Consider the following 25156-nt stretch of genomic DNA (forward strand, 5'->3'; position numbering starts at 1 on the left):
TTATTCTTCAACTTAATGATGCTAATTCCCGTATTGCTGCTATGTTGTTCTTTTTTGTTTTGAAGGATGCTGCTATGTTGTTCTTTTGAGGAGAGGGGAATACATATTAGTATCATTTTAGCATTTCATTCCTTTTTTTCTTTCCTAAAAGTTACATTCTTTCATTGGAATGAATCAAATTGGCCTTCGATTTTTTTTTTGAGAAACTTTTCTCCCTCCCTAAAAGCAGTTGGTAAGCACGCATGTGATTTTTTATTTTTTTTTAGGAATGCTATAAGAGTCCACAAAAATAAATTTGAAAAGTACCAAGTTGATTAATTTGTGTACGTTTTTGAAGTTTAAAAACCGTTCTTTCCAATTTTTTCTTTCTTTCTTATATCATTGATCAAATGAGTGTTAAACATAGGAGTTGAATTATGATATAGAAATATTGTATTGAAAATTGTTTATTAAAAGCTTAAAAATGTTTTTATATAGAAAATATTGTATTAAAAGCTTAAATGTTTTTAAAATAAAATTGCCATTTTTTTTATTCTTTAAGTGTTTTTTAAAAGTATATGTTAGCAAATATATTGACATACTCTAGCTTACAACCTCTCAAAAATTCTCTAGCTACACAATGATAAAAATAGTTGCAAATATTTTCTAGGCTAGAGTACTTACACTACTTTGAATGCAAGTATTAAATTGGGAGTGATGTAATATGTGCATCTTTTTTTGAATTAAAAAAGAAAATTCTTTTACAAATATTGGTTGTTGATTCTTGTTCCATTTTTGGTGTTTAAAACAATACTCTAAAAAAAATACTCACAAATTAATTAATTAATACTCGTCATGATTAAGTACAACAATTTAAGAATTTTGAAGAGTATATATATATATTTAAGAAAGAAAGTGAGGTAATGAATGGGTTAGTTAGATGATGGAAGATGGTAGTACATTCTCGTCGGCGAAGATATCCGTTTGGTGGGACATAGAAAACTGTCAAGTCCCACGATACTTCAACGACGCTAATTCCATCGCTCAAAATATCACCACCGCTCTCTTCAACTCCAACTTCCATGGCCCACTTTCCATTTCCTCTTACGGTGACACCACTCGCATCCCCTCCCACGTTCAACACGCGCTTTCTTCCACCGGCATTTCCCTCCATCACGTCCCCGCCGGTATACTATACTATACACCTCTCTAACCCTAAATCACTTTTCATAATCACTTCTGCAATCATAATCACTTTTTCCTTTTGTTTTTTTTTTTTAGGGGCGAAAGATGCTAGTGATAAGAAGATACTTGTTGATATGTTGCTATGGGCTATTGATAACCCTGCACCTGCTAACTATTTGTTAATTTCTGGTGATAGAGATTTCTCAAACGCTCTTCATCAACTTCGTATGAGAAGGTATAACATTCTTCTTGCTCAACCTTTTTGTGCTTCTAAACCTCTTACCGCTGCGGCGAAAATCGTTTGGCAATGGCCTACACTCATTGCTGGTGGTCCTCCTTTCTTAACTGAACCAAACCCTAATTGTTCTAGGAAACTTTTCTATCAACCTAAACCTGAGACTGATCATAACAACAACAATAATGATACTAGTTCTGTTGCTAATTCTGAACAAGTTAAGACTTCAAAGTTGTTTAGATTAGCCCCACATGAATTCTTTTCTAGTAATCACCCTACAATAATCCCAATTAGTAGTACTAATCTCCAAACTCACAATCAGGACTCAACTAAAAGCATTACTGATTTTAATGTTCATAATAATCAATTAATGCTTCCACTTTCTCATGGTAATGATGATGCAACCCATGTTGGAAATGCTAGTTCTGAACAATTGTTGGGTTCTAATGTAAGGAAAGTGAAGAGTATGCCAACAATATCAACTTATGAGAATTTGCAAGGACTTGTGGATGTTATTCTAGTCACTTTGAATACACTGATGAATGAAATGGTTTTTCCTACTGAAGGAAATATAATTCATTGCATTCGTTATGGTGATCCCAAATATGAGACACTTGATATTAGGAAAGGTTTGCATTGTGCAATTGAGCAACAGAAGGTGGTTAAACGAGTATTTGGCACATTGCGTTTGTATATTGTTGCAAATGAGAATCTATGGAAGTGTGTCAACCCTTTACGTGGTTTGCCCAGTCATTTCCCAGATGCAATCTGGGTTAGGATTGAGAAATTTCTTGCTTCATCTTCAGGAAGATCAGCGATTTTGGCGTCTTGTAACAGGTAAAATTATATTGTTTTTCTTAGCTCCTTGAAGCTTTTATTACTTGTTAAGTTACTGATGTAATCACCTTTTGTGTTTTATTAGATATGAAGCTTCATTAATTCTAAAGAAATTGTGTCTTGAAGAGCTTGTGTTGGGTGATGTACTTAAGATTTTGGAGATTATAATCACAATCAAGAAATGGATTATACCTTATCATTCTAGATGGCAGCCGATTACCATTTCACTTACAGAGACTAATGATGATAGTTGATGATACAGATAGTATTTCTGGTCTTAATATAGCAAATCAATGTGAAGTTTGAAATGGATATGAGCTTTTCCATAGTTAGGGATATGCAGAGAAATTCATGGCAATTCTTTGAATCATGAATAGCTTCAAGTCATATACCTTTTCTACATTCCCATCTGCTTACTGGTGGGGACTTTTTGTTGGTATAGAAGATATATAACTTTTTGTACATTTCCATCTGCTTACTGGTGGATTTTTTGATGGTATAGAAAATGAGTGCAACATTGACCTGCCTTTATATGTTGGGGAATTCTCTTCAATCTCAAATCTTTTTCCCTGCAGTTAAGCTAGACTTTAATTCTTTTTTTTTTTTTTGGTTGAACCTACATGTGTCCTTTTATTAGAGACAAATTTACTTGAATCCTTAGACTCTAAATATGAATGTCTCTTTTGAAAGATATATAAATTTATTCTAACAAGCATAACGACGAAACTCACATACACAAATTGTTGAGAAGCGGGACTCTATTAGAAACAAAATTATTTGAAGAATCGTTGGACATTAAATATGAATGTCTAGCGAGATTTAAGTCTAAACCGTAGTCCGCCACTTGATGTCAGATGACCCGTTATGTTATGCTTTTCATTTGTTTGATACTCCTCAAAAGTAAAGATTTTTATAGAACTGAATAAATGTTCTTTTAAATAAATAGTAAAGTTCCATTCATTTTAAAAAAAATATATATATTGTTTTATCACATCACTGTATTTGTAAGTTCTATTCCTTTGTTGAGATGGTTTGGATACTCAACACTGATAACTCCCGTTCTTACAATACTTACCTTTGGAAGTCAAGCATTCCATGTTAAGAAAACAAAGACTAGAAAATAAAAGGAAAATGATCGTCAAAATGCAGAACATAAGTTTTGTCTAAAACTCCAAATTCCAATTTAAACCATACATTCCAAAACCATGGATTTTGAGACAGTAGTGCACTTATACAGGTTAACAATGTTTTTCACCCCTGTAATATAGTAATATATGTCATTTCCGGTTTTCACCCTTATAAAATTTTTGATTTGGTTTCCGTCCTCATAATTTTTTTTTTAATTGGCCGCATTAGATTTTAATATTTTATTATTAAAATATCTTAAATTTAATTTTTAAAAATCCAAAATAATATAAATGAATTTATATTAATTTAAAATTAAAAAATTATAAAAACTAGAAAAAATATTTTATTAAATTTAAGGAATAAAATTTTCGAAAAAATAATTGAATATTTTCCTATATTTGTATCCAGATTTTTAAAAAAATTTTTTTTTTTGTAGAAAAAATTTTCGAAAAAAAATCCGATTATAATTTTAAATTTTGAAAAAAATCTGATTATATTTTCAGATTTTTTTCTAATTTTTTAAATTTGAAAAAAGTTATAGTTATTTTCTGATTTTTAAAATTTTAGAAAAAAAATCTAAATAAAAAAAAATTGGTTTTTCAGAAAAAAAAAAACCTATTACATTCCACAAATTTTAAAAATCGTCATAATTTCGTAAAAAAACTAATTTTTTAAATTTTGAAGAAAAAAAATCTTAATGTTTTTTTCTAATTCTTTTTATTTTAGAAAAAAAATTCTTTTTTTTTGAAAAAAATCTGAATATTTTTATGATTTTTTTTATTATTTAAAATTAATTTTCAAATTTTTTTTAAAATAAAATCTGATGTGAAAATGTTTTTTTTTACATGTGGCTAATTAAAAAAAATAAAAAATGAAAAAAGAATGGCAACTCAGCGCCACATAAGAAAATCTGCTGAGTTAAATGGGGGAAGGGGGTTTTCAGAATTTTTTTTTTTTACGAGGATGAAAACCAAACCGAAAATTTTACAAGGGCGAAAATAAAAAATGACCTATATTACAGGAATGAAAAACACTATTAACCCCACTTATATATAAGGACATGCTAACATTACTACCCTATTAATTAGTCCCCTTGCACTATTCGATAGACTACTCAAAACAAAGGGTCGTCGAATTGAATAGTATATTTTAACACAACAAAGGGTCACCTCATCATTTAGTAATAGAGGATTGATATTTGTACATCTAATATTAGACAACTTTGGTGACAACCACTTTTCTCCTTTTGTGATTGGACAAAAACAATGAAGAGAAAAAGAAGAAGAGGGAGAATAAAAACACATGTGAGTATAAGATTAAGCACTGTTTCAAAAGTTGTCAAAAATTGATTGTCGAAATATTATTTTTCATAGTAATAATAGTATTCATGACAGCAACCTATAAATATATAATGTTGTTGTATTACTTGACAGTCCAATAAATTGCCACACAACAATACAATCCATTATTCATTGGCAGGATTATGTCAAGAATTGCTGTTTACACATTTGATAAGACTGTGCCACATGAGTAATTTACCTAAATGTCCTTCGGCAGTTAATTGTCGAAGTTTTAGTAAACCGGCGGCAGCTAACTCCTGAGGATTTCCTCGGCAGTTAACTGCCGATGCGAACTGAACATAACAGAAGCAGAAACTCAGTTTTCTGAGTATTGCTTCATTGTTCAAAATTTTTCCAAACCATCCAACTTCTCCAATTTCGAATTTTCAGCAAAATCAAGTGCATCATCTCCATTTAATCACAAGTAAGTATCTTGACTCATTTTTAATCATAATGTTAGTTTGGGTAGGTTTTTTTTTAAAAAAAAAAATGGTAGTTTTCATGTGGTTAGGGTTGATGTAGGAATTGAATTTTTTATGAGTGCTTGTAGTTTATAACTGAATGTAGTTGCTTTAATTGATAATTGAATGATGTTAGAGTATAATGTGGTTTTGAATGGTGGTAAAAAACACATTTTGAGTATGTTTGATACTTTGCACACAAAGTGTTTGATAAAATGTGTCAATGACAATTTTATTGATTATTTAGTTAGTTTAGGTATTGGATATGATCTTGATTGTAATTCGAAAAAGTGTATATTGAATTAGGTTGAATGCATATTGAAAAAATGTATATTGAATTATGTTGAATGTGTATATTGAATTATGTTTAGTTTAGGTTGAATGTGTATGATAATGCATTTGATTATTTACGTTTGAATGTTAATGATAGTGTGTATGATAATGTTTAGGTTCAATCAATGTCTTTATTTTGGTAAAGTGGTTAAATGTGAAAGTGGTTATGTTTAGGTTGAATGTGAAAGTTTAAGTTATGTTTAGGTTTAGTGTTTTTGATAAAGTTGTTGAATGTATAAGTTGAATGATATTAATTTTATTATTTTATTATTTAACAAAAAAATAACAAACAATTCGACCACAAAGCAACAATGCAATAGGATTCAAAAAACTTACTTGTTTTTGTGATTGAAATTGGCTTGAAATGACTTCAAATGACTCAAAATCGCACCTTGGATAATCAAAAACGCAACAATGAAGTTTTGGAAACTCCTATGCTGTTTTGTTCTTATAACATTTTCCTCGGCAGTTAACTGCAGCCGTATTTCTAAAATTTATGCAGTTAACTGCCGAGGGGCATTTGAGTAATTTACTCGTGTGGCACAGCCAAATCAAATGTGAGAACAACAATTCTCGATTATGTCGTAGCCTCATTTAGTAACTGGGTCCACAATAAAGTAACTGCAAAAAAGTCTCAGTTTCAAATTCAATGCAAACCCAAAACTTTTACAAAATTACAAAATTGTTCCGTATTTCATTCACCTCCCCCAAGTCCCACAAACAGATACGACAGAAATATTTGATGGATGTGTTTTGATTTTGATGAAAGAGTCGTTGACCAACACACAACAAAAATTAAAGATAACCAAACACTGTCACAAACAAAACTTTTAACTCCAGAAAACAGATTTCTTGCTGCAACCTTACATATCCCAATTGTTTCCAAAATGATGAATGAATGAATACTACTTATCTTCAACAACACACAGGACAAACATAGCTTCTTCCTGCAACTATGTCTACAATCAGGTCCCATATCCCAATTCTTTGCCAAATAGTAAATGAACCTTACAGAATTTCTTGAACCCATAGTCTTTGAACAACAATCGGATACTCCACCAAAGGCAGACATGCAGCCGCATTTTACGGTGCATATGTAATCAAAGCTGTCATATTTCTGCACAGAATTGGAACTGAGACACGACTTGATTGAGTAATGACCACGGAAGGAATCAACAGTTGATGAAGGAATCATGTGTTGAACTTAAGAGTGTTAATTTCATTTTTGTTAGACCGTAGCACGGGTAAGAATCAGTAAGTAGGGATTTAACTTTGTATTTTCAAGCTTAAATGCATTATGACCTCCCTATTTTATTTGAAACAGAATTTCAGTCCCTTAATATTAAAATATGAGTAAATAGGCAATTACCCCCTGAAATTGTAAGTTTCGTCAATTATTCCCTTGAAATTAACAAAACGTCAATTACCCCATGAAATTGCACAACGTTAATCAATTTACCCCCTCCGTCAAATTTTTCTGTCAGTGAACATGAAGTTTTGCACTTATGTGTAAAATGCCCCCCAAACTTAAAAATTTATATGTTTTTTTTTTCTTATCTTGATTCAAAAGATATTAAAGACAAACAATTATAAGTTAACTTTAATATTTAAGCTTAAAATAAGAATATATCTTCTAAAAATAACGCATAATTAATAACTTCATATTACTTTAGCAAAATGCATGTTTAGTTAAATTTTTAAGATAGAATAATTTTATTCAAACTTATCTTAAGAAACTGTCAGAATTAATTATTCATGAGGAATGAGTGTCTCTAGCTTACTTTGTTGTGAATTGGCGTGTCTCTATCTAAATAAGTCATAAGTTATGAAAAATTGAACAACCAAATGGCATAACATAAACAAAATAAAATAACAGACCACTTTAAGAATGAAAGAGTCATGTAAAGTATTAAAGTTAACCGTTAATTGATAGTCTTTAATATCTTTGAGTTAAGGATAAGAAAAAAATATATAAATTTTGAAGTTCGGGGGGCATTTTGCACATAAGTGTAAAACTTCAGGGGGGGTATTTGCAAAACGTCATGTTTACTAACAGAAAAATTTGACGGAGGGGGTAAATTGATTAACGTTGTGCAATTTCAAGGGGGTAATTGACATTTTGTTAATTTTAGGGGGATAATTGACGAAACTTACAATTTCAAGGGGTAATTGACTATTTATTCATTAAAATATGTTTCTTTTTCTTCTCCATTTTCATGCATTGTTGCAATTTTTGATCAAACCAAATCTGTGACTATAAATGGTGATGTTTAGCCCAAAATGTTTTGATTTTTGGGACAAAATAACATCCCTTTTGGGATAAAAGATATGTGGATATATCATAACATTTAGTGGATTTTTTTATCAAATGATTAAAAATAGTTAGGCTTAATTGCACTTTTGGTTTCCTATCTTTTCAAAAGTTACGATTTTGGACCTCTAACTAATTAAAATACAAAACAGCCCCATATGTATTGGATCTTTGACAGTTTTGGTCATCAAAGCCAATTTTGACTTGGTCTTCGCTGACGTGGCACCCACATAGGGGGCCAAGTTTTGACGCCACGTCAGCAAAGGCCAAGTCAAAATTGGCCTTGGGGGCCAAAACTGCCAAAGATCCAATACATAGGGGACTGTTTTGTATTTTAATTAGTTAGGGGTCCAAAATCGCAACTTTTAGAAAGATAGGGAGCCAAAAATGCAATTAAGCCAAATAGTTAAGCACCATACAATACTTACTTGAGTTGCGAGAAAACCCTCTAAAACCTTCTATTCAAATATTAAATATCACCATTTTTAAGTTCAAAAATATGGGTGGTGAAGATCCTCTCCATTTGGCAAAATAAATTGAGTTTTGCAAGTTGGAGAGAGATAGACACAAAAAATAGATTGTGGATCCTACCACTAAGTGGATCCCATCATCATTAATTATATTTTACTTTTTTTAAGATTTTATGTGTCTTTATCTCTCCAAATTGAAGAAATGGAGAAACACATAAATAGAGAGGAATCCTAACCCCAAAAATATGAAGGAGGAACTAAAATTAGAGATTTTAAAATAGAGACTAATTTCATGAATGAGTGAAAATTGACAGATCAAAAGTGTAATTAAGCTTATTTAATATTTGAATTTAGAAGAAAATTAACCATGGAACCGTATTTTTTTTTTTTGTGAGCGATTTGGCAGGCCCGCAACAACTTGAAAGATTAAAGTTCTAGATAACTCTAACCAAATTGGTCATTATGTCATCCATAACATTCTAACTGGTTGTGATCCGATTTTATAAAAAAAAAAAAAAAAAGAAAAAAAAAAAGACTTGTTGTGATATGAATAAAATCACCAAACAATTGGTATGAATGTTTCCAATTGGTTACAATCAACAGCAGTCAGCACCATGCATTGCAAGTAGAATTTTAACATATGGAACACATTACTCGATAAAATCCGACTTGTTGGCACCGCGGACCTATCCCAACTAGGTTGGCACCACTGTCCCAATCCAAAACCACCGGCCAAAATGAGTGGTAGATAAAGATAATGTAGAGATATAGATGGAGTTGCATCGCCAAATAATTGTATCACAAACTCATAGTGTGGGGCTGGCCAGGTGTGGTGGTGGCCGATTAAATAAGGAGGGAAACAAAAGAAGTGAAGAGCATGATTCTTTGAGAAAAAAAGAAACTGGTGTGGGGGTGCACCATAAAAATGTGTAATTGAGATTAATCCAACATACAAAAACTTTGATGCACCTAGAGCTGTCAAAAATGGACCGGGCCTAAAAAACTAACGAAAAAATGCACTCGGGCTTTTTTGGCCCAAGCCTATTTGGGCCATACAAAAGTTGGGCCGGACTGACCCACCGGGCTTTGGCCGGCCCATTGGCCCATATTTCATTTTATTTTTGTTAAAAAACAACATATTTTTTTTTAAAAAATTATCAACTAATTTAAAATTAATTAACAAAAAAATATTTAAATAAATAAACTTAATAAATATGGATGAATTTAGCTTACACTTTTAAAATTTTAAAGTTTATAAATTATTAATTTGATTTAATTGAAAGAATAATCTAGACTTTAATTATTATTATTCAATGTTAATGTAAAAATTATTTATATTTTTATGTCCATTCATTCATATTTTAGCAAAAAAATAATGGTTAATAACTAATACATAAGAAAATACATAAAAAAAAAGTGAATAAATTTTAAAAATAAAACATAAACGGGCCAGGCCGGGCTGGCCCATGGCCCAACCGGGCCCTAGAATTCACGGTCCAATCATAAACGGGCCGGGCCGGGCTGGCCCATTTCTATAGTCGGGCCTCTCGGGCCCAAGCCGGGCTGGGCCGGGCCGGCCCATTTGACACCTCTAGATGCACCATAGACTACTTCCAAATTTGTTATTACCATTTATTGTATAAAACTATCCTATCACCCTCTATTGCACTGCATAACATCCCTTCAAAGAATCAGCTTGTATTGAATCAAGGATGAGTTCATTTTACAATCACTGATCATCTAACTTTTATTGACTCAAATTATTCATTTTCGCTTACATTTAAATATATTGTAGGAGTATATTAAGTATTAGCCATCGATTGCAATTGGAGTGTATGCAGTTCCAGGCATGATTCCTGCTCGGGAGGTCATCAAGGAAGAAATGGATTGTGTGAAGGGTAGTCCTCCTTCTGCCTTTTGTAAGCCCTGCGTGGCAGTAGCAGAAAGGGTATCATTGTTAATGTGCACAGTTCATTAATTTGTAATATATATCCAAAAATAAAGTGAAAGGCAAGCCAAAAAATTGGTAGTTAAGCACCTTGAAGCATTAAACCCTCCAAGTGCAACTGTTCCTAGAATAAGTAAAAGGAATGGAACTTTAATCATGGCATGATTTTTTCTTCCTCCATTGGCCCTTGGAACTCCAGTTCTCACAACTCGCCAATATTCAGCTGAATAACAAAAATGCCACATTTAAATAAGAAAATAAAAATAGAGGCATTGCTTTTAGATGACAAATAGGAGGATTTAGAATAGGAATTCACCTGAAGTTGAAGCTTCTCCTCTACCACCTGTGTTTCAAATTTTATTCAGTACCTTGAAAGAAATTGCAATACAGATATAAATAAAGCAGTAGGATGAGATCAAGGTCCTTCAAAGGGAAGATAAGGGCCTTTTCCTAATCATATAATTCCCCAACGAGTTCACTTTGTTTTCGGAGTTTCTAACAGATGATTTTTTAAGGGAAAAAAAAAGAGTAAAAGAAACGTGGCATTTTTGTAATTAAAAGTGAACATAAAAAACTAAAGTATTGAATGTAAACAGAAATTAAACAGACCCGTATCTATGCTCTAGGCAACCTCATCACACTTTGCCACTACCAAAGAAGATGAAACTTGTGAGACAAAAGGAACAAAGAATTTCAACTGCCAGTGTACTAGGACAACAACCTAAAGATTTTATTTTTCCTTTCAAATTTGGAGCTGGGTAGGAAGGAAAAATAATGAAATATGAGGATTAATATGCTTGATCATTTTTACTTAGCCAGTCACTACATAATAATGCACAATTATGAATAACGTTCAAGCATGAAAATGCCTATAGATACTGATCGTGATCGTTCCCTGGATATCAAAGAAACAAGATAAAACAATAAAAGTGAGCTTTTGGAAAGTTATTTTTCCCTAAAATTTGGTCTTCCAGTCAGAGTACTAATTTGGTCTGACCATATACTATCTAAGGATGCTAATGTTATAAGCATAAAATTGTGAATTCAACTCAAATATCAAAGTGATATTTTGTACGATTAGTGAGCTGAGGAGTTTAATCTCTTTTCATAATTCAATAAACAATACTGAATTTGGGAATGTAATATAATAAGGTTTAGAAAATCATGCATCCCCATTTAGTTTCTTCTATAATTTCAGTTGTCTGTTCAGGAGTTTGCATACCATGAGTGACATTTGGAATATTATTCTGAGTACAAGGACTCTGGAGAATTACCGGGTAATAGACATGTATAAGCTTCGGAAATCTGCAGCAAGACATAAAAGTTCAGTCCCTTCTCACTCTTTCCATTTAACAGAGGGGAATATGACAATAGCCAAATTAAGTGTCAACCATTCTACATGAAATCAATTCACAGTCTAACTTAACACAATACAAAATCAATGCCACACATTGGCGCTCCCTCCCAGTGCCCAGACATAAAATGGGGAGGGGAAAAGAGACGGTAACCAAAGGAAAAGTCCCTCCTTTGTTTTAAGGAGGGAAAATGCTTTCTGCATTGTTTTATGAAGAAGAAAAAGAAACAAATCTCCCACCTAAAATCATATATTATGAAAATTATTTCTTTGACAAAAATATCTAAAACAGATAAACAACTACTATGGGCCTGTTTGGATAAACAACTTATTTGCGGCTTATCACACAAGCGCTTATCATGAAAAGCGCTTACGCATAAGCTTACATAAGCTATTTTTTTATAGAAAAAGATGAAATAAAGTTAAATTGTTTTTGTATATGCTATAAGCTATTTTTATGATATATATCAGAGAACTTAGGAAAATAAGCCGAAAAAAACTCGTGAACTTTGTCATAAGCTGTTTGCAGTGTACACTTTACAATGAGCACACTCTGGAGTAAAACACAAAAATATATTAGCCTTGTAACAAATGTTCTACTTCCTTTATTTTAGTGTATGGATCCGGAACTTACAAGCTCGATCTCTCCCCCTAACAAATTTCCCTCCTCCTAACAAATTAACCATTAAATATTTGCCCATAAAAAACGAATTTCGTATTATAATATAATTAAGTCCCAAAGAGCACCATCACATTATCACAATTCATATCACTAGTTAAAAAAATGCAACCATCACCCAAATTCATATCATAAGATAATAAAGGAAAAAAATAAATTGATTGAAATGCTCTCTCACCAATTTGAACTTGGACTCAGCATGAGGCTTCTCATGAGATGGAAATAAGTCAGGGTGAGATTCCCACACCTTCTGTTTGTAAGCTGATTTAACCTAAACAAAATTAACATCAACATAAACAAATCAATTTTCAAAATTAGGGAAACTAAGCTTGAAGATCAAAATTGGAAAATAATAGTAATGAATTAAAAAGGGTTGGGCTCAAAAATTGAAATTGAGTCGGTGAAGGGGGTGAATTTTGATTGAAAATTAAAAAAAAAAAAAAAAAACCTAAGAACTAACCTGGGAAGGAGATGGATTCGAATTGGGTGGGAAACCAAGGAGAATTCTGGCTTCATTAGCGTCCATTTGTGTCAGCGATACACACACGACACGACGGTGTCAATGATTGTAACACTGACAACATTTAACACCTTAGTTGCAAGAAACAATGGGAAAAAGAGAAACTTGTTCTTCTCGTTATGTTCCTACCACCAATACAAAGCTCACGTAAGGTGGGTTTTGACTTTTGACCACATAAGCATCAAAAAAAAAAAAAAGGTGTGTTTGTTTCAAGTTATAATTGTTGATTCTCGGGAATAAAATGATTGGAATGTATATGCCTATGTTTGTTATAAGTTTACTAAATTTTATTTCCGGGTATAAAATGTTCCTGGGAATAGAAAAAATTTCCCAAGGAAAAGGGTGGGAATAAAGTTCCCATGGAGATGAGAATAAATTCATAAATAGTTTACCTATTATAATCCCTATTTTTATGGTTCCTAGGAATATTATAAAGCTAACCAAACATATTTTTCCTAAATTCCTTGGAATAAAATTCCCATCTTTATATTCCAAGGAATGTTATTCCTAGGAATAAATTTGATAAACTTGAAACAAACACACCCTTAATTCGGGTGGTAAAGAACAATGCATGCAGGATCTCAACAAAAAAACAAAACAAACATAAGTGAATTATATCTTGTGAATGGTGTTGGAACAATGACCTACGTTTTAAAGATATATATATATATATATTTTTTTTTGAACAAATCAAAAATGGGATATATTACCAACACCAAAAGTTGCCTATCTCATACAAGGTGTGTTAAAGTAGAACACACGAAGTTAATACAAGGTCACCAATATATTTTATTTTCTTTTTGGTGTAATATTTGGAATTTGATCCCCTATTTTATATATAATATATTTTGCTATTCAAAAAAATAAATATAATATCTAAACAGTGGGATGGAATCTTTGTTCCATTTCGGTCCATACCACTCCGCTCTATTATGTTCCATTTCATTCCGCTTCGTTATGTTCCATCAATCCAAAGTGAGCCTTAATGTTTTCCCTTATTCAAGTTGTTTAAAGTTGTTTCTTAACATAAGAATATCATCTAAAGACCATCAACTCTTAGCCTCTCAATTCTCTAAAAATTTCCTCATCTGATTTCACGAAATTACTCAACAAAATGATGATAGGATGCTTAAAGAGGGTTCAGAAAATCAGCACAATTGTGCCACGATTGTATACAATCACCTCACGATGGCAAAAGTACATGAAGTCGTTGTCATGTGGATAAGAAATTGCTTTACGATGGTGAGTTAATCGCTGCATGATTTGAAAGTCACAGACATCTATATCTATATTTTTAATCAAACTTTAATTAAAAAAACATCGATGATAGTTTACAAGCATTAACGCAGCGAAAAAAAACAGAAAGACAAGCACGTGGGTGCTCGTCTTTTCTATTAGTAATAATAATAACCATCTATTATATACTATATACAAAGGGGAAAGGAATTTTGTGCTGGCTTTTTATCATCCAAATTATATCTTTAAACAAATTTTTTATAATAATGTTTATTGTTGGTGTTATTAAAAAAGATAAAAAAGTTATATTATATTTTTATTTGTATGTGTCATTGAAATGGATAGAGAAAAAAAAAATGAAGTTAACAGAGCTTTCTTAAGCGGAGCAAATAAAAAATATATTTGTCTGCAAACAAAAAAAGAAAATAGATTTTGTGGAGCAGTTATACAAAGGAATGTGTGCTTATTAGATACTCCTGATTCTCTCTTGAATGAAATTTATTTTTAGTCCCTACGGTATTGTCTTATTTTGTTGTAGTTTTTTTTGATCAAGTTATTTTGTTGTAGTATTTATATTCATGGGACATTATCAATTGACACTTTTGTTGAATTGAAAGATATTATAACATAGATAATTTTCTATAAATTTAACATTAATAAAAAATAATTTGATATGTCAATAAGATACATCAAAATTAATTTGTTTTTTCAAAAAGTTTATAGACGCTAATTTTGATGTATTTCATTTTAACATATTAAATAATTTTTTATTAATATTAAATTTTATAATTAAACTTTAGAGACATAGTCAATATTATAATATATCTTTTAATCCAACGACCAAACTTGTAATAAGGTAATTTGCTAAAGAACACTATGATGTCAATTGATCACGTCCCTATATTCATATCCATGTACAATCGATCAAGCTTTAAATCTCTTGTGGCACTTCTTATCTTGAGATCACGATTATATAAATAAAATAGTCTTTACAAAAAACAATTATCATAGTATGTATTTACTAAGTATAAAAATTAAGAATATTTTTTTAAAAAAATATAAAATTAAGGAAGATATAATTAAGGGGTATGATTTTCGGCCAATTATCAAATTTTGTTTTTTCCTTCACATAAAAAAATAGTATTTTTATGTCCTATAAAATTAGCCTATAAACAATTTTAGTCCACATTATTAAGTCAATATAAAATTAGTATTTTCAAATGCAACCCAAAAACCTGAAAAACAATCCAATCGATTGACTTCGTTAGTTCTCTAATTTATGGGATCAATGTCAAAATATCACATATTTATGGGGATTTAAAACATATTTAACTTAAAATTGATTTTTAGGTTTGAATTTTTGTCACTTTTTTATATTGACCTTTTTTGCTTTTAAAAAGTTCATATTTAATTCATTTTATGTTAAAAAGTTTTAAATTTTTGTGGGAAAACCTTTTATAATGTTTTAAATATGTCCGTCCAAAAATCAATCAAAAATTTAATGTAATTGAAGATATTAGACTTGTTTTGTTTCAGCAAAATAAACATGTACTGTTTGTTTGGTAGCGAAGAAGTTGAAGTGAGAGAGATACGGAAGAGAGAGATAGCAAAGAGAGATCTCATTTCTCTAGTTTGGAGCACGAGAGAAGTGCTGAAGAGAGACCAAAACCTGTAGGCCCCACTCACTTTTTGAATCACCTCAAACCTGCCAAGAAATGGAGATATCCAATTCATTTCCATAATTACCCACCTTTCTCTTGTAGAGTTCAGATATGTTACATTAAAAAAAAATAAAAATATGGTAGATGTTTTTTTTAGTCAGGTAGTCTAGTGATTAAAATTCTTTTTTAAGGAGAATAAGTGGGGTGTCTATGGTTCGAACTCCGACTCCTGCATATAATAATATATGTCTCTGCCAACTGAGCTATGCTCACGGGGACAATATGACAGATGCTTTAAATCAAAACAAAATAAATAATTCAAATAATATATTTACTTTACATACCACTACTAATTTCATTTGTAAAAAAATAATAGTAATTATTTGAATTAATATTAACAAATTTCCCATAGCTAATCAACATTTCTTTCTCTCCTCTTTCTCTTATAACAAACAATACTCCAAATATACTCTATTTATCACATCTTCTCTCTTCTCATATTCTCTCTCACATATTTCTCTGATCTCTACAATTTCTCTTTACAAGCAAACATAGCCGTAGGGACTAAAAAATGCAATTTTTTTGGAAACAAAAACTAAACTTCATAATGTTATAGAGACTTTCATAAAAAAAAAAAAATGTTATAGAGACTAAAAATATAGTTAACAATATAATTAATAATTAATAAGTTTTAAACTTAAAATTAAATCTACTCTACATAACATTTATTTTTTGAGTATACATAACTTTTTTTTTTAAAAAGTCTATAAGACACCTTTATAAAAGGTGTCTTCGACACCTTCATAAAAGATGTCTTTTAACAAAATCCTATATATATATTTGAGTATATATGTTTGAGAAAAACTATATAGTAACCAAATAGTTTGTGTCTAAATTGGCCAGGAGTCCCCTAAAAAAAGTAGCTAGGAGCATAGTTTTAAAATCCGGCTCGGACCGGCCGGTTCAACCGGTTGAACCGGGAACCGGACACCTGACCGGTTCGAGCCAAGTATTGGATCGGGTATGCTATTAAACCGGTGTGAACCGGAAAGAACCGGTTAAACTCGGTAAAAACCGATGACCCGGCGGTTTTTGAAAATCGGCCGGGTCAGTGAACCGCACTTCTGATATTTTAATAAAAAATCTTAAAATTGGCATGGGCAGGAGTTGAACACACGACCAGCAACAACCAAGGCAGAAACCTTAACCATTACACCACATGCTTTTTTGTGATAATTATTACTTTTTATTTATTATATTTTTAATGTTCCCTATACAAAAGCAACACCCTGGCCATTACTCCCATGATTCAAGTAGATGTTAATTTAACTCATAAAAAAACTTAATTTAACTCTATTTTAAATTATAATAAATCGCTAACGTTCCTAGTTTATCATATTTATAAGTAAAATACATACTTTTTTAATATTGTTGTTTATCTCTTTATTAAAAAAAATAAATTGTTGTTTCTCTCTAAATATATATTTTTAATATTCATTTAAATATGGTATGTATTTGTGTATGTATGAAATGTATATAAAGTGATTAATTTTGATGATTTTAACAATTGGTAGGTTTTATGATTTTTTTATTTTTATTTTTGAGATTGAGTGATTAGTTTAATCTAATCCATCTCAGTTTAATACAAGTACACATTTTTTATATAGACCGAGTTATACATCCGAGTTATCCGGTTTAATCCGATTCAGTTATGCGGTTCGACCAATGACTCACTGGTTCGACCATTGACCCAGTGACCCAGTACCTCCGCCGAGTCGATGACCGAGCCGAGTTTTAAAACTATGGCTAGGAGTATCACTTGACTTATCAGTGACGTAATCCTATATATTTCAAGCATCTTTTTTCTTAAATGATCAATTTTATTCATTTGCATTTAATAGCTTCTATTAACAATATGGATTAAGCAAAAAAACGTTTTTGTGTATGAAGCTTGCAGTAACGCTTCTGAATAATATATTTGAATGATCAAATGAAAATTGAAGCTTATACTTTCATTCGAGCAAATTTTCGTTTGTATTTCTGGTGGATCTCCTGTACAAAAACAGGAAAGATTATTACAAAGAATAACAATTTGTCTCCGAGCCATGCATCACATTCACACTCTCTATAGCAGGAGAACCTTTTAATTTATTATGAGCCCAAACGATGGATTCTATAAGTTCTTGCCAATAACCACGCCCGATGAATAGAAACATTAGTTTAATTTTCAAGCTTTGAAGCCAAGGTAGTGAGGAACATGAAGATCGTGCAACCATTCAACTGCAGACTTGGGTGCAGTCTTCGGTCCAGCATCGAGCCATATACTGGCGGTGTATTTGGTAGCCTCGCTCCTGCTAATGACACCCTTATAACCCTTCCACTTGACCCTCCTCGCAACATTGGCACCAGGTCCAGTGTTGGCATACTCTGCAAAGTAACACGTGTTTTCATGATGTTTTTCTGGCTTGTTTTGTTCTTCTGGCCAAGTGGTCCATCCATCTTGATGAATAAAATCACCAATTGTGGATTCCATGATGACTGCCTTTGATTCATTTTGCCATGGTCTGCCCAAGTAAGACCTAACTGTGAATTTTTCAGGGACCAATGCTGCTTCTGGGATGATATTGCAGTCCTGGATAACAATACCAGTATTCATATTCACCAGCGGTGATCCGTCTGCGACAATTACGTTGTATTCATTATGATCATAATTGCCTTTTCTCACGATGATGGTAGAGCTTTGGATCAAGGTGGCAGATGTTCCAAAGATGAAGTCAATGGTACCGGAGATAACACAGTTGCGGTAGAATTGCCTGTTGGTTTGAACGTACAAAGTGTCTTGGTAACCTACGATATGGCAACCCACCAAAGCAGACATATCTCCTATGTTTCTAAATGCCACAGCTTGCATACCGGCAGGACCGGCTGTGTTCTCAAATGTCATTGCCTTTCCAATGAACCCCATTGCGGTGTTGGCTGCATGCATGGATGATCAATTAATTAGTAACTTCTATAACACCGGCTATATATATGTATGTGTCTATATATATATCTTTTCAATGTGAGTTAATGTTTTTTTCAAAAATGAATTTTGAGAGTGATGCTACTATTTCACATCTACTCTCTCTTCATTCATAAGGTACACAATTAATTAAATAAAATAAAAGCTTTGATCGATATAACTGAATTACGTACAAAAGGTGGCAGTGTTCTGTGTGTTGGTACCGGCCATTTGGTTCTTTCTACCAGTGACAATGGTCTTTGCAGGGCCATCACCATACATAAGAATGTTAACAGCCTCCTTGGGGACAGTGATGTATTCGTCATAGACACCGGCCTTAACGTAGATAACATATCTGTCTTTGTTTCCCTTAGGGTAAGAGGCAAGAGCAGCCTGGATGGTTTTAAATTGGCCGCTACCATCATTGGCAACAACAGCATTAGGCCTAATATTTGCTCTCCATCCTTTTCGTTGCATTTTAGCCAAAAGCTTGCGACCAGAAGAAGAGATCCATGAAGGGTATCCTTGATCGTCAACAGTCACCTCAGAATTAAGAAGACGACGGGAAGGAGGTTTGATATCAAAGTTCAAGTTGAATTGCTGGAGGATGTCAGACAAACCAGTCACAATGTCAAGGGCAACGGCTGTGACCTTTTGTACGCTGTACAAACTCTGAACATGGAATTGCTCCTTGATCTTCTTCTCACCATCATTTGCATCGTCAAATCCTTCCATACAACCTTGTTTGTAAGAGATAACTGCACTCAACCAATTCCTCATATCAGCAGTTTGGTCATGAACAGCTTCAATGTTGTTGTCACGAACACAGTTGTTGGAGAGGTCAAGACTGTCCAAAGCGAATTGCATCAAGTCTTTGCAGTCATCAAGAGCCATCTTGGCACCATTTTTCTTTCCATACTCAGTGGTGAGCCTTTCACTCATGTTAAAGGCCTTAATGACATTGTCAGTGGCTGCCTTCACGGCTGCTGCTATGTATGCCTTAGGGTCAGCGGCATCGGCGCCACGCACAGAGCTAAGAGTGTCATGACAGAGTTTCTGGTCTTGTGCGTTTTGGCACATAATTCTAAGATTTCTTTGTTGAGTTTGAACCTTAGGGTCTTCACCATTTTTGCGAATGTCGACAACAACACCGATGATAACACCTACAACGAGAATAAGAGAAACAACGGAGATAATTACCTTTCCCTTCATTTTTTTTACGCTTATAGGAGATTATTGGAGATCCTTGCAGAGTTATGGGATGATGGTATGGTTTTTATAGGTTATCAAAAAAAGTTTCAACCAACCAAAGTAAATTCTATATTTGGCAATTTTTTAGATGATAGGTACGTAATAGTCGTAAACTTCTCGGTTGAAACACTATCTACCACTATTACAGTTAACATTGTGATGAGTAGAAACAATTCTCATTATTGAAATCAATGTGCTAAGTGAATTACAAAGTGGTATTTCATCAAATATATACTCAGCGAAGTCCCTAAAACAGGATAAACTAATTCTGTTATATACAATTATTATTTGACCGTTACTAACTAACTTCTATTTTATTTTTGTGGTGTCCGAGGTTGAACCTCGAACCTTACATATATCATACATTGTCCTTATCAGCTGAGTTAAACTCACGGGGACACTAACTAACTTCTATTAAATTGGACAAGGTTTGTTGTGATGTTTTGCAAGAAAATAACATTTCTATAATAATGTTAATTAATATTTTGAGGTAAATTGGACAAGGTTGATAGACATTTTAACATTTTAATGTCTAAATTAAATTTAGTTGAAGAAGACCGTCTCTAGGATCTCAAGTTCTTTGTTTTTTGAGAAATAAACAGTGAGTTTTTGTGTGTACGTGTGTGGCCTTGATAAGGCTTTATGCTATTACCTTTGTACCATGAGATTCACAGGATTGATATTTTTTTAAGATTTTCCCCCTCTCTTCCCCTCTCTCTTAAAAATAAATAAATAAAAGAGATGTTGAGAACATTGTGATAGAGAGTGAATTATAATCATTTCTTTTTAATGAAACTTTAAAATTCATGAAATTTGAAATCTTATAAATCCATAAAATCTTTTGAAATTGTTTAAAATCTTATGATGTAAATCCATTGAAATCCAAATTATAAATTTTGATAGTCTTTAAAAATGACTAAAGTCATTAAAATTTTATAAAGTCTTCTAATATTCTTAAAATCCGAATTCGATATATCCCCTAAATGTTACTCCGCATAACCTTTTTCTTAAAAAAAGTCTACAAACTAAAGAGATATATAGATTTGTTTGAGAAATATACTAACCAAATAGTTTTTGTCAAAATTAGATAGGTGTGACTCAATGTTAACTATCACTTATCAGTGACGTAATCCTATATATTTGAAGCATCTTTTTTCTTAAATGATCAATTATTCATTTGCATTTAATAGCTTCTATTAACAATATGGTTAAGCAAAAAAACGTTTTTGTGTATGAAGTTTGCAGTAACGTTTCTGTATAATTATATTTGAATGATCAAAGGAAAAATGAAAATTGAAGCTTATACTATCATTCGAGCAAATTTTCATTTGTATTACTGGTGGATCCCCTGTACAAAAACAGCAAAGATTATTACAAAGAATAACAATTTGTCTCCGAGCCATGCATCACATTCACACTCTCTGAGAGTTACACTGAGTAACAGGAGCAACTTTTAATTTATTATGAGCCCAAACGATGGATTCAATAAGTTTATGCCAATAACCACGGCCGCTGAATAGAAACATTAGTTTAATTTTCAAGCTTTGAAGCCAAGGTAGTGAGGAACATGAAGACCATTCAACCATTCAGCTGCAGACTTGGGTCCAGCTTGGAGCCATATACCAGCTGTGAATTTGTTAGCCTCGGCCCTGCTAATGACACCGTGATAACCCTTCCACTTGACCCTCCTCGCAACATTGGCACCAGGTCCGGTGTTTGCATACTCTGCATAGTAACATGTGTTGTGATTTTGTTCTCCTTGCCAAATGGTCCATCCATCTGGATGAATGAAATCACCAATGGTGGATTCCATGACGACAGTCTTTGCTAAATACTTCCATGGTCTGCCCAAGTAAGACCGAATTGTGAATCTTTCTGGGAACAATGCTGCTTCTGGGATGATATTGCAATCCTGGATCACAATACCAGTATTCAAATTCATCGTGTCTGATCCGTCTGCGGTAATTGTGTTGAATTGCCCTTTGCCAGGCTTTCTTACAATGATTGTAGAGTGTTGGATCAAGGTAGCAGATGATCCAAAGATGAAGTCAACGGTACCAGAGACAAGACAATTGCGGTAGTACTGCCTGTTGCTTTGAACATACAAGCTGTCTTGGTAACCCACGATATGGCAACCCACCAAAGCAGACATATCTCCTACGTTTCTAAATGCCACAGCTTGGTGACCATCAGGACCGGCTGTGTTCTCAAATGTCATTGCCTTTCCAATGAACCCTATTGCGGTGTTGGCTGCACGCATGGATAATCAATTAATTAGTAATTTCGATCACACTGGCTATATATGTCAATGTTATATGTATATATTTCTCTTTTCAATGCGAGTTATGTTTTCTTCAAAAATAAATTTTGAGAGTGATGCTACTTTTTCTTATATACTCTTTCTTCAATCATAAGGTATACAATTAATCAAATAAAATAAAAAAAGCTTTGATAGATAATAATTGAATTACGTACCGAAGGTGGCGGTTTGCATGGTCTTGGTACCGGCAGCAAAGTTCTTTCTACCGGTGACAATGGTCCTTGCAGGGCCATCACCATACATAAGAATGTTAACAGCATCCTTGGGTACAGTGATGTATTCGTCATAGACACCAGCCTTAACGTAGATAAAATACCTGCCTTTGTTTCCCTTAGGATAAGAGGCAAGAGCAGCCTGGATGGTTTTAAATTGGCCGCTACCATCATTGGCAACAACAGCATTAGGCCTAATATTTGCTCTCCAATTTTTTCGTTGCATTTTAGCCAAAAGCTTGCGATCAGAAGCAGAGATCCATGAAGGGTATCCTTGATCGTCAACAGTCACCTCAGAATTAAGAAGACGACGGGAAAGAGGTTTGATATCAAACTTCAAGTTGAATTGCTGGAGGATGTCGGACAAACCAGTCACAATGTCAAGGGCAACCGCGGTGATCTTTTGTACGCTGTCCAAACTCTGAACATGGAATTGCTCTTTGATTTTCTTCTCACCATCATTTGCATCGTCAAATCCTTCCATACAGGCTTGTCTGTAGGATATGACTGCACTCAACCAATTCCTCATATCAGCAGTTTGGTCATGAACAGCTTGAATGTTGTTGTCACTAAGACAATTGTTTGAGAGGTCAAGACTGTCCAAAGCGAATTGCATCAAGTCCTTGCAGTCATCAAGAGCCATCTTGGCACCATTTTCCTTTCCATACTCAGTGGTGAGCCTTTCACTCATGTTAAAGGCGTTCATGACATTGTCAGTGGCTGCCTTCACGGCGGCTGCTATGTATGCCTTAGGGTCAGCGGCATCGGCGCCATGCACAGAGCTAAGAGTTTCATGGCAGAGTTTCTGGTCTTGTGCGTTTTGGCACATAATTCTAAGATTTCTTTGTTGAGTTTGAACCTCAGGGTCTTTACCATTTTTGTGAATGTCGACAACAACACCGATGATAACACCTACAACGAGAATAAGAGAAACGGCGGAGATAATTACCTTTCCCTTCATTTTTTTAGGCTTATTGGAGATTATTGGAGATCCTTGCAGAGTTCTGGGATGATGTTATGGTTTTTATACGTTATCAACAAAAGTTTCAACCAACCAAAGTAAATTCTATATTTGGCAATTTTTTAGATGATAGGCACATAATAGTCGTAAACTTCTCAGTTAATTTTAGGAATGAGTTGAAACACTATCTACCACTATTACTGTTATGAGTAGAAAAAATTCTCATTATTGAAATGAATGTGCTAATTGAATTACAAAGTGGTACTTCATCAAATATATACTCAGTGAAGTCCCTAAAACAGGAATAACTAATTCTGTTATATACAGTTATTATTTGACAGTTACTAGTACAAAAAAAGTTGTCAAGTTCAGTCTATGTCTTTTAGCAAATCATCTACACGCTATCGGTTTATGCAAACTTCTCATGCATAAAATTTATCATCTTTAACATATTTATTTTTTTAGGTTGCTAATAAGAAATGTCAAACGACTTCCTGTTGCAAAGGCATTTGATGTATTAAAGCGCCGGTTCAAATCTAACTAACTTCTATTAACTACCAATTCTCTTAATAACCACTATTTTTCTTTTCTGAAATTGCAAGTTTGTTGTGATGTTTTGCAAGAAAATAACATTTCTATAATAATGTTAATTAATATTTTGAGGTAAATTGAACAAGGTTGATAAACATTTTAATGTCTACAATTAGTTGAAGGACACCATTTCTAGGATCTTGAGTTCTTTGTTTTTTGGGAAATAAACAGTGAGATTTTGTGTGTACGTGTGGCCTTTAATAAGAGGCTGCTATTACTTTTGTACCATGAGATTTCATAGGATTGTTATTTCTTTTAAGATTTTCGCCCCTCTCTCTATCTCTCTCACTTCCTCTCTCTCTCTCTTAAAAATAAATAAATAAAGGCTTAAATATGTAGATCGTCCTGTAATTTGGCGAGTTTTTGGTTTTTGTCCCTGTATCTTTTTTTGTTCTAAAACAACCCCTGTAAGTTAATAACTTTTTGATTTTCGTCCCTCCCGTCAACTTCCGTTACAAAAACGCACATGTGGCAAACGGAGGATGACGTGGCAGTGCCTGACGTGGCAAACTTATTGATGAGTCACACAGTGAGAGGGACCAAAACCAAAAAACGAAATTTGTAGAGGGACCAAAGCCAAAAAAATAAAATTCGTAAAGGGACCAAAACCAAAAAGCGAGAAAAAAATAGCTTTCTTCATCTTCTTCCTTCCACCTCTTTTACATCTTCATCATTGTCTTCATAAATTCATCAAAAAACCCAGGAAAAAATACTCAGAAAAGAGATAAAAAAAACTCAAAATCATCATCTCACTCTCAATAGACAACTTCTCACAAACCCAAACAAAATCCCCATTGACAATGGTCAGATTGACATCTTAACACTAAAATCCACAATGTTCATAGTCCCAACTAAAATTTTATTGATAATATCGAAATCAAATTATAACAACAAAATCCTCATTGTGAATGCTCGAATTCCCAATATTGAAAAAATTCACAAAATTCTCAAATTGAAAAACCTAAAGAATGATTTTTTTTCATTACCAACTCTCGTCTCATCATTGATCTCGCATCTCTGTTGTTTCTTGGTCACTCCAGATGCTTTCTTCATCAATTCTTTGAACGCTAATATCATCATTTTTGTTTCGAACATTTGGATCGTGTTCTTTATTTCCGGTTGATTTGGAAGATTGTTGTGTGA

At 32.9% G+C, this 25156-nt stretch overlaps 2 protein-coding genes and 2 pseudogenes across 2 annotated transcripts; 1 reads left to right on the forward strand and 3 right to left on the reverse strand.

The window, feature by feature from the left end:
* Positions 1-875: 875 nt before the first annotated feature.
* On the forward strand, positions 876-2819 carry LOC11425911 (meiosis regulator and mRNA stability factor 1). The gene is made up of 3 exons (XM_003625993.4): positions 876-1166; positions 1261-2236; positions 2322-2819. The coding sequence occupies exons 1-3, from the start codon at positions 920-922 to the stop codon at positions 2488-2490; spliced, it is 1392 nt and encodes a 463-aa protein (XP_003626041.2). The 5' UTR covers positions 876-919; the 3' UTR covers positions 2491-2819.
* Positions 2820-9957: 7138 nt separating this feature from the next.
* LOC11430028 (uncharacterized) lies at positions 9958-12939 on the reverse strand. The gene is made up of 6 exons (XM_003625995.3): positions 12721-12939; positions 12439-12531; positions 11502-11532; positions 10544-10570; positions 10318-10450; positions 9958-10205 (listed from the first exon to the last, which is right to left on the reverse strand). The coding sequence occupies exons 1-6, from the start codon at positions 12784-12786 to the stop codon at positions 10151-10153; spliced, it is 405 nt and encodes a 134-aa protein (XP_003626043.1). The 5' UTR covers positions 12787-12939; the 3' UTR covers positions 9958-10150.
* Positions 12940-17904: 4965 nt separating this feature from the next.
* On the reverse strand, positions 17905-19890 carry LOC11426630 (pectinesterase-like; annotated as a pseudogene).
* Positions 19891-21466: 1576 nt separating this feature from the next.
* On the reverse strand, positions 21467-23422 carry LOC11430029 (pectinesterase-like; annotated as a pseudogene).
* Positions 23423-25156: the final 1734 nt, after the last annotated feature.

This window comes from Medicago truncatula, chromosome 7, assembly GCF_003473485.1.
Source record: "Medicago truncatula cultivar Jemalong A17 chromosome 7, MtrunA17r5.0-ANR, whole genome shotgun sequence".
In the NCBI taxonomy this organism is placed as follows: Eukaryota; Viridiplantae; Streptophyta; class Magnoliopsida; order Fabales; family Fabaceae; genus Medicago; species Medicago truncatula.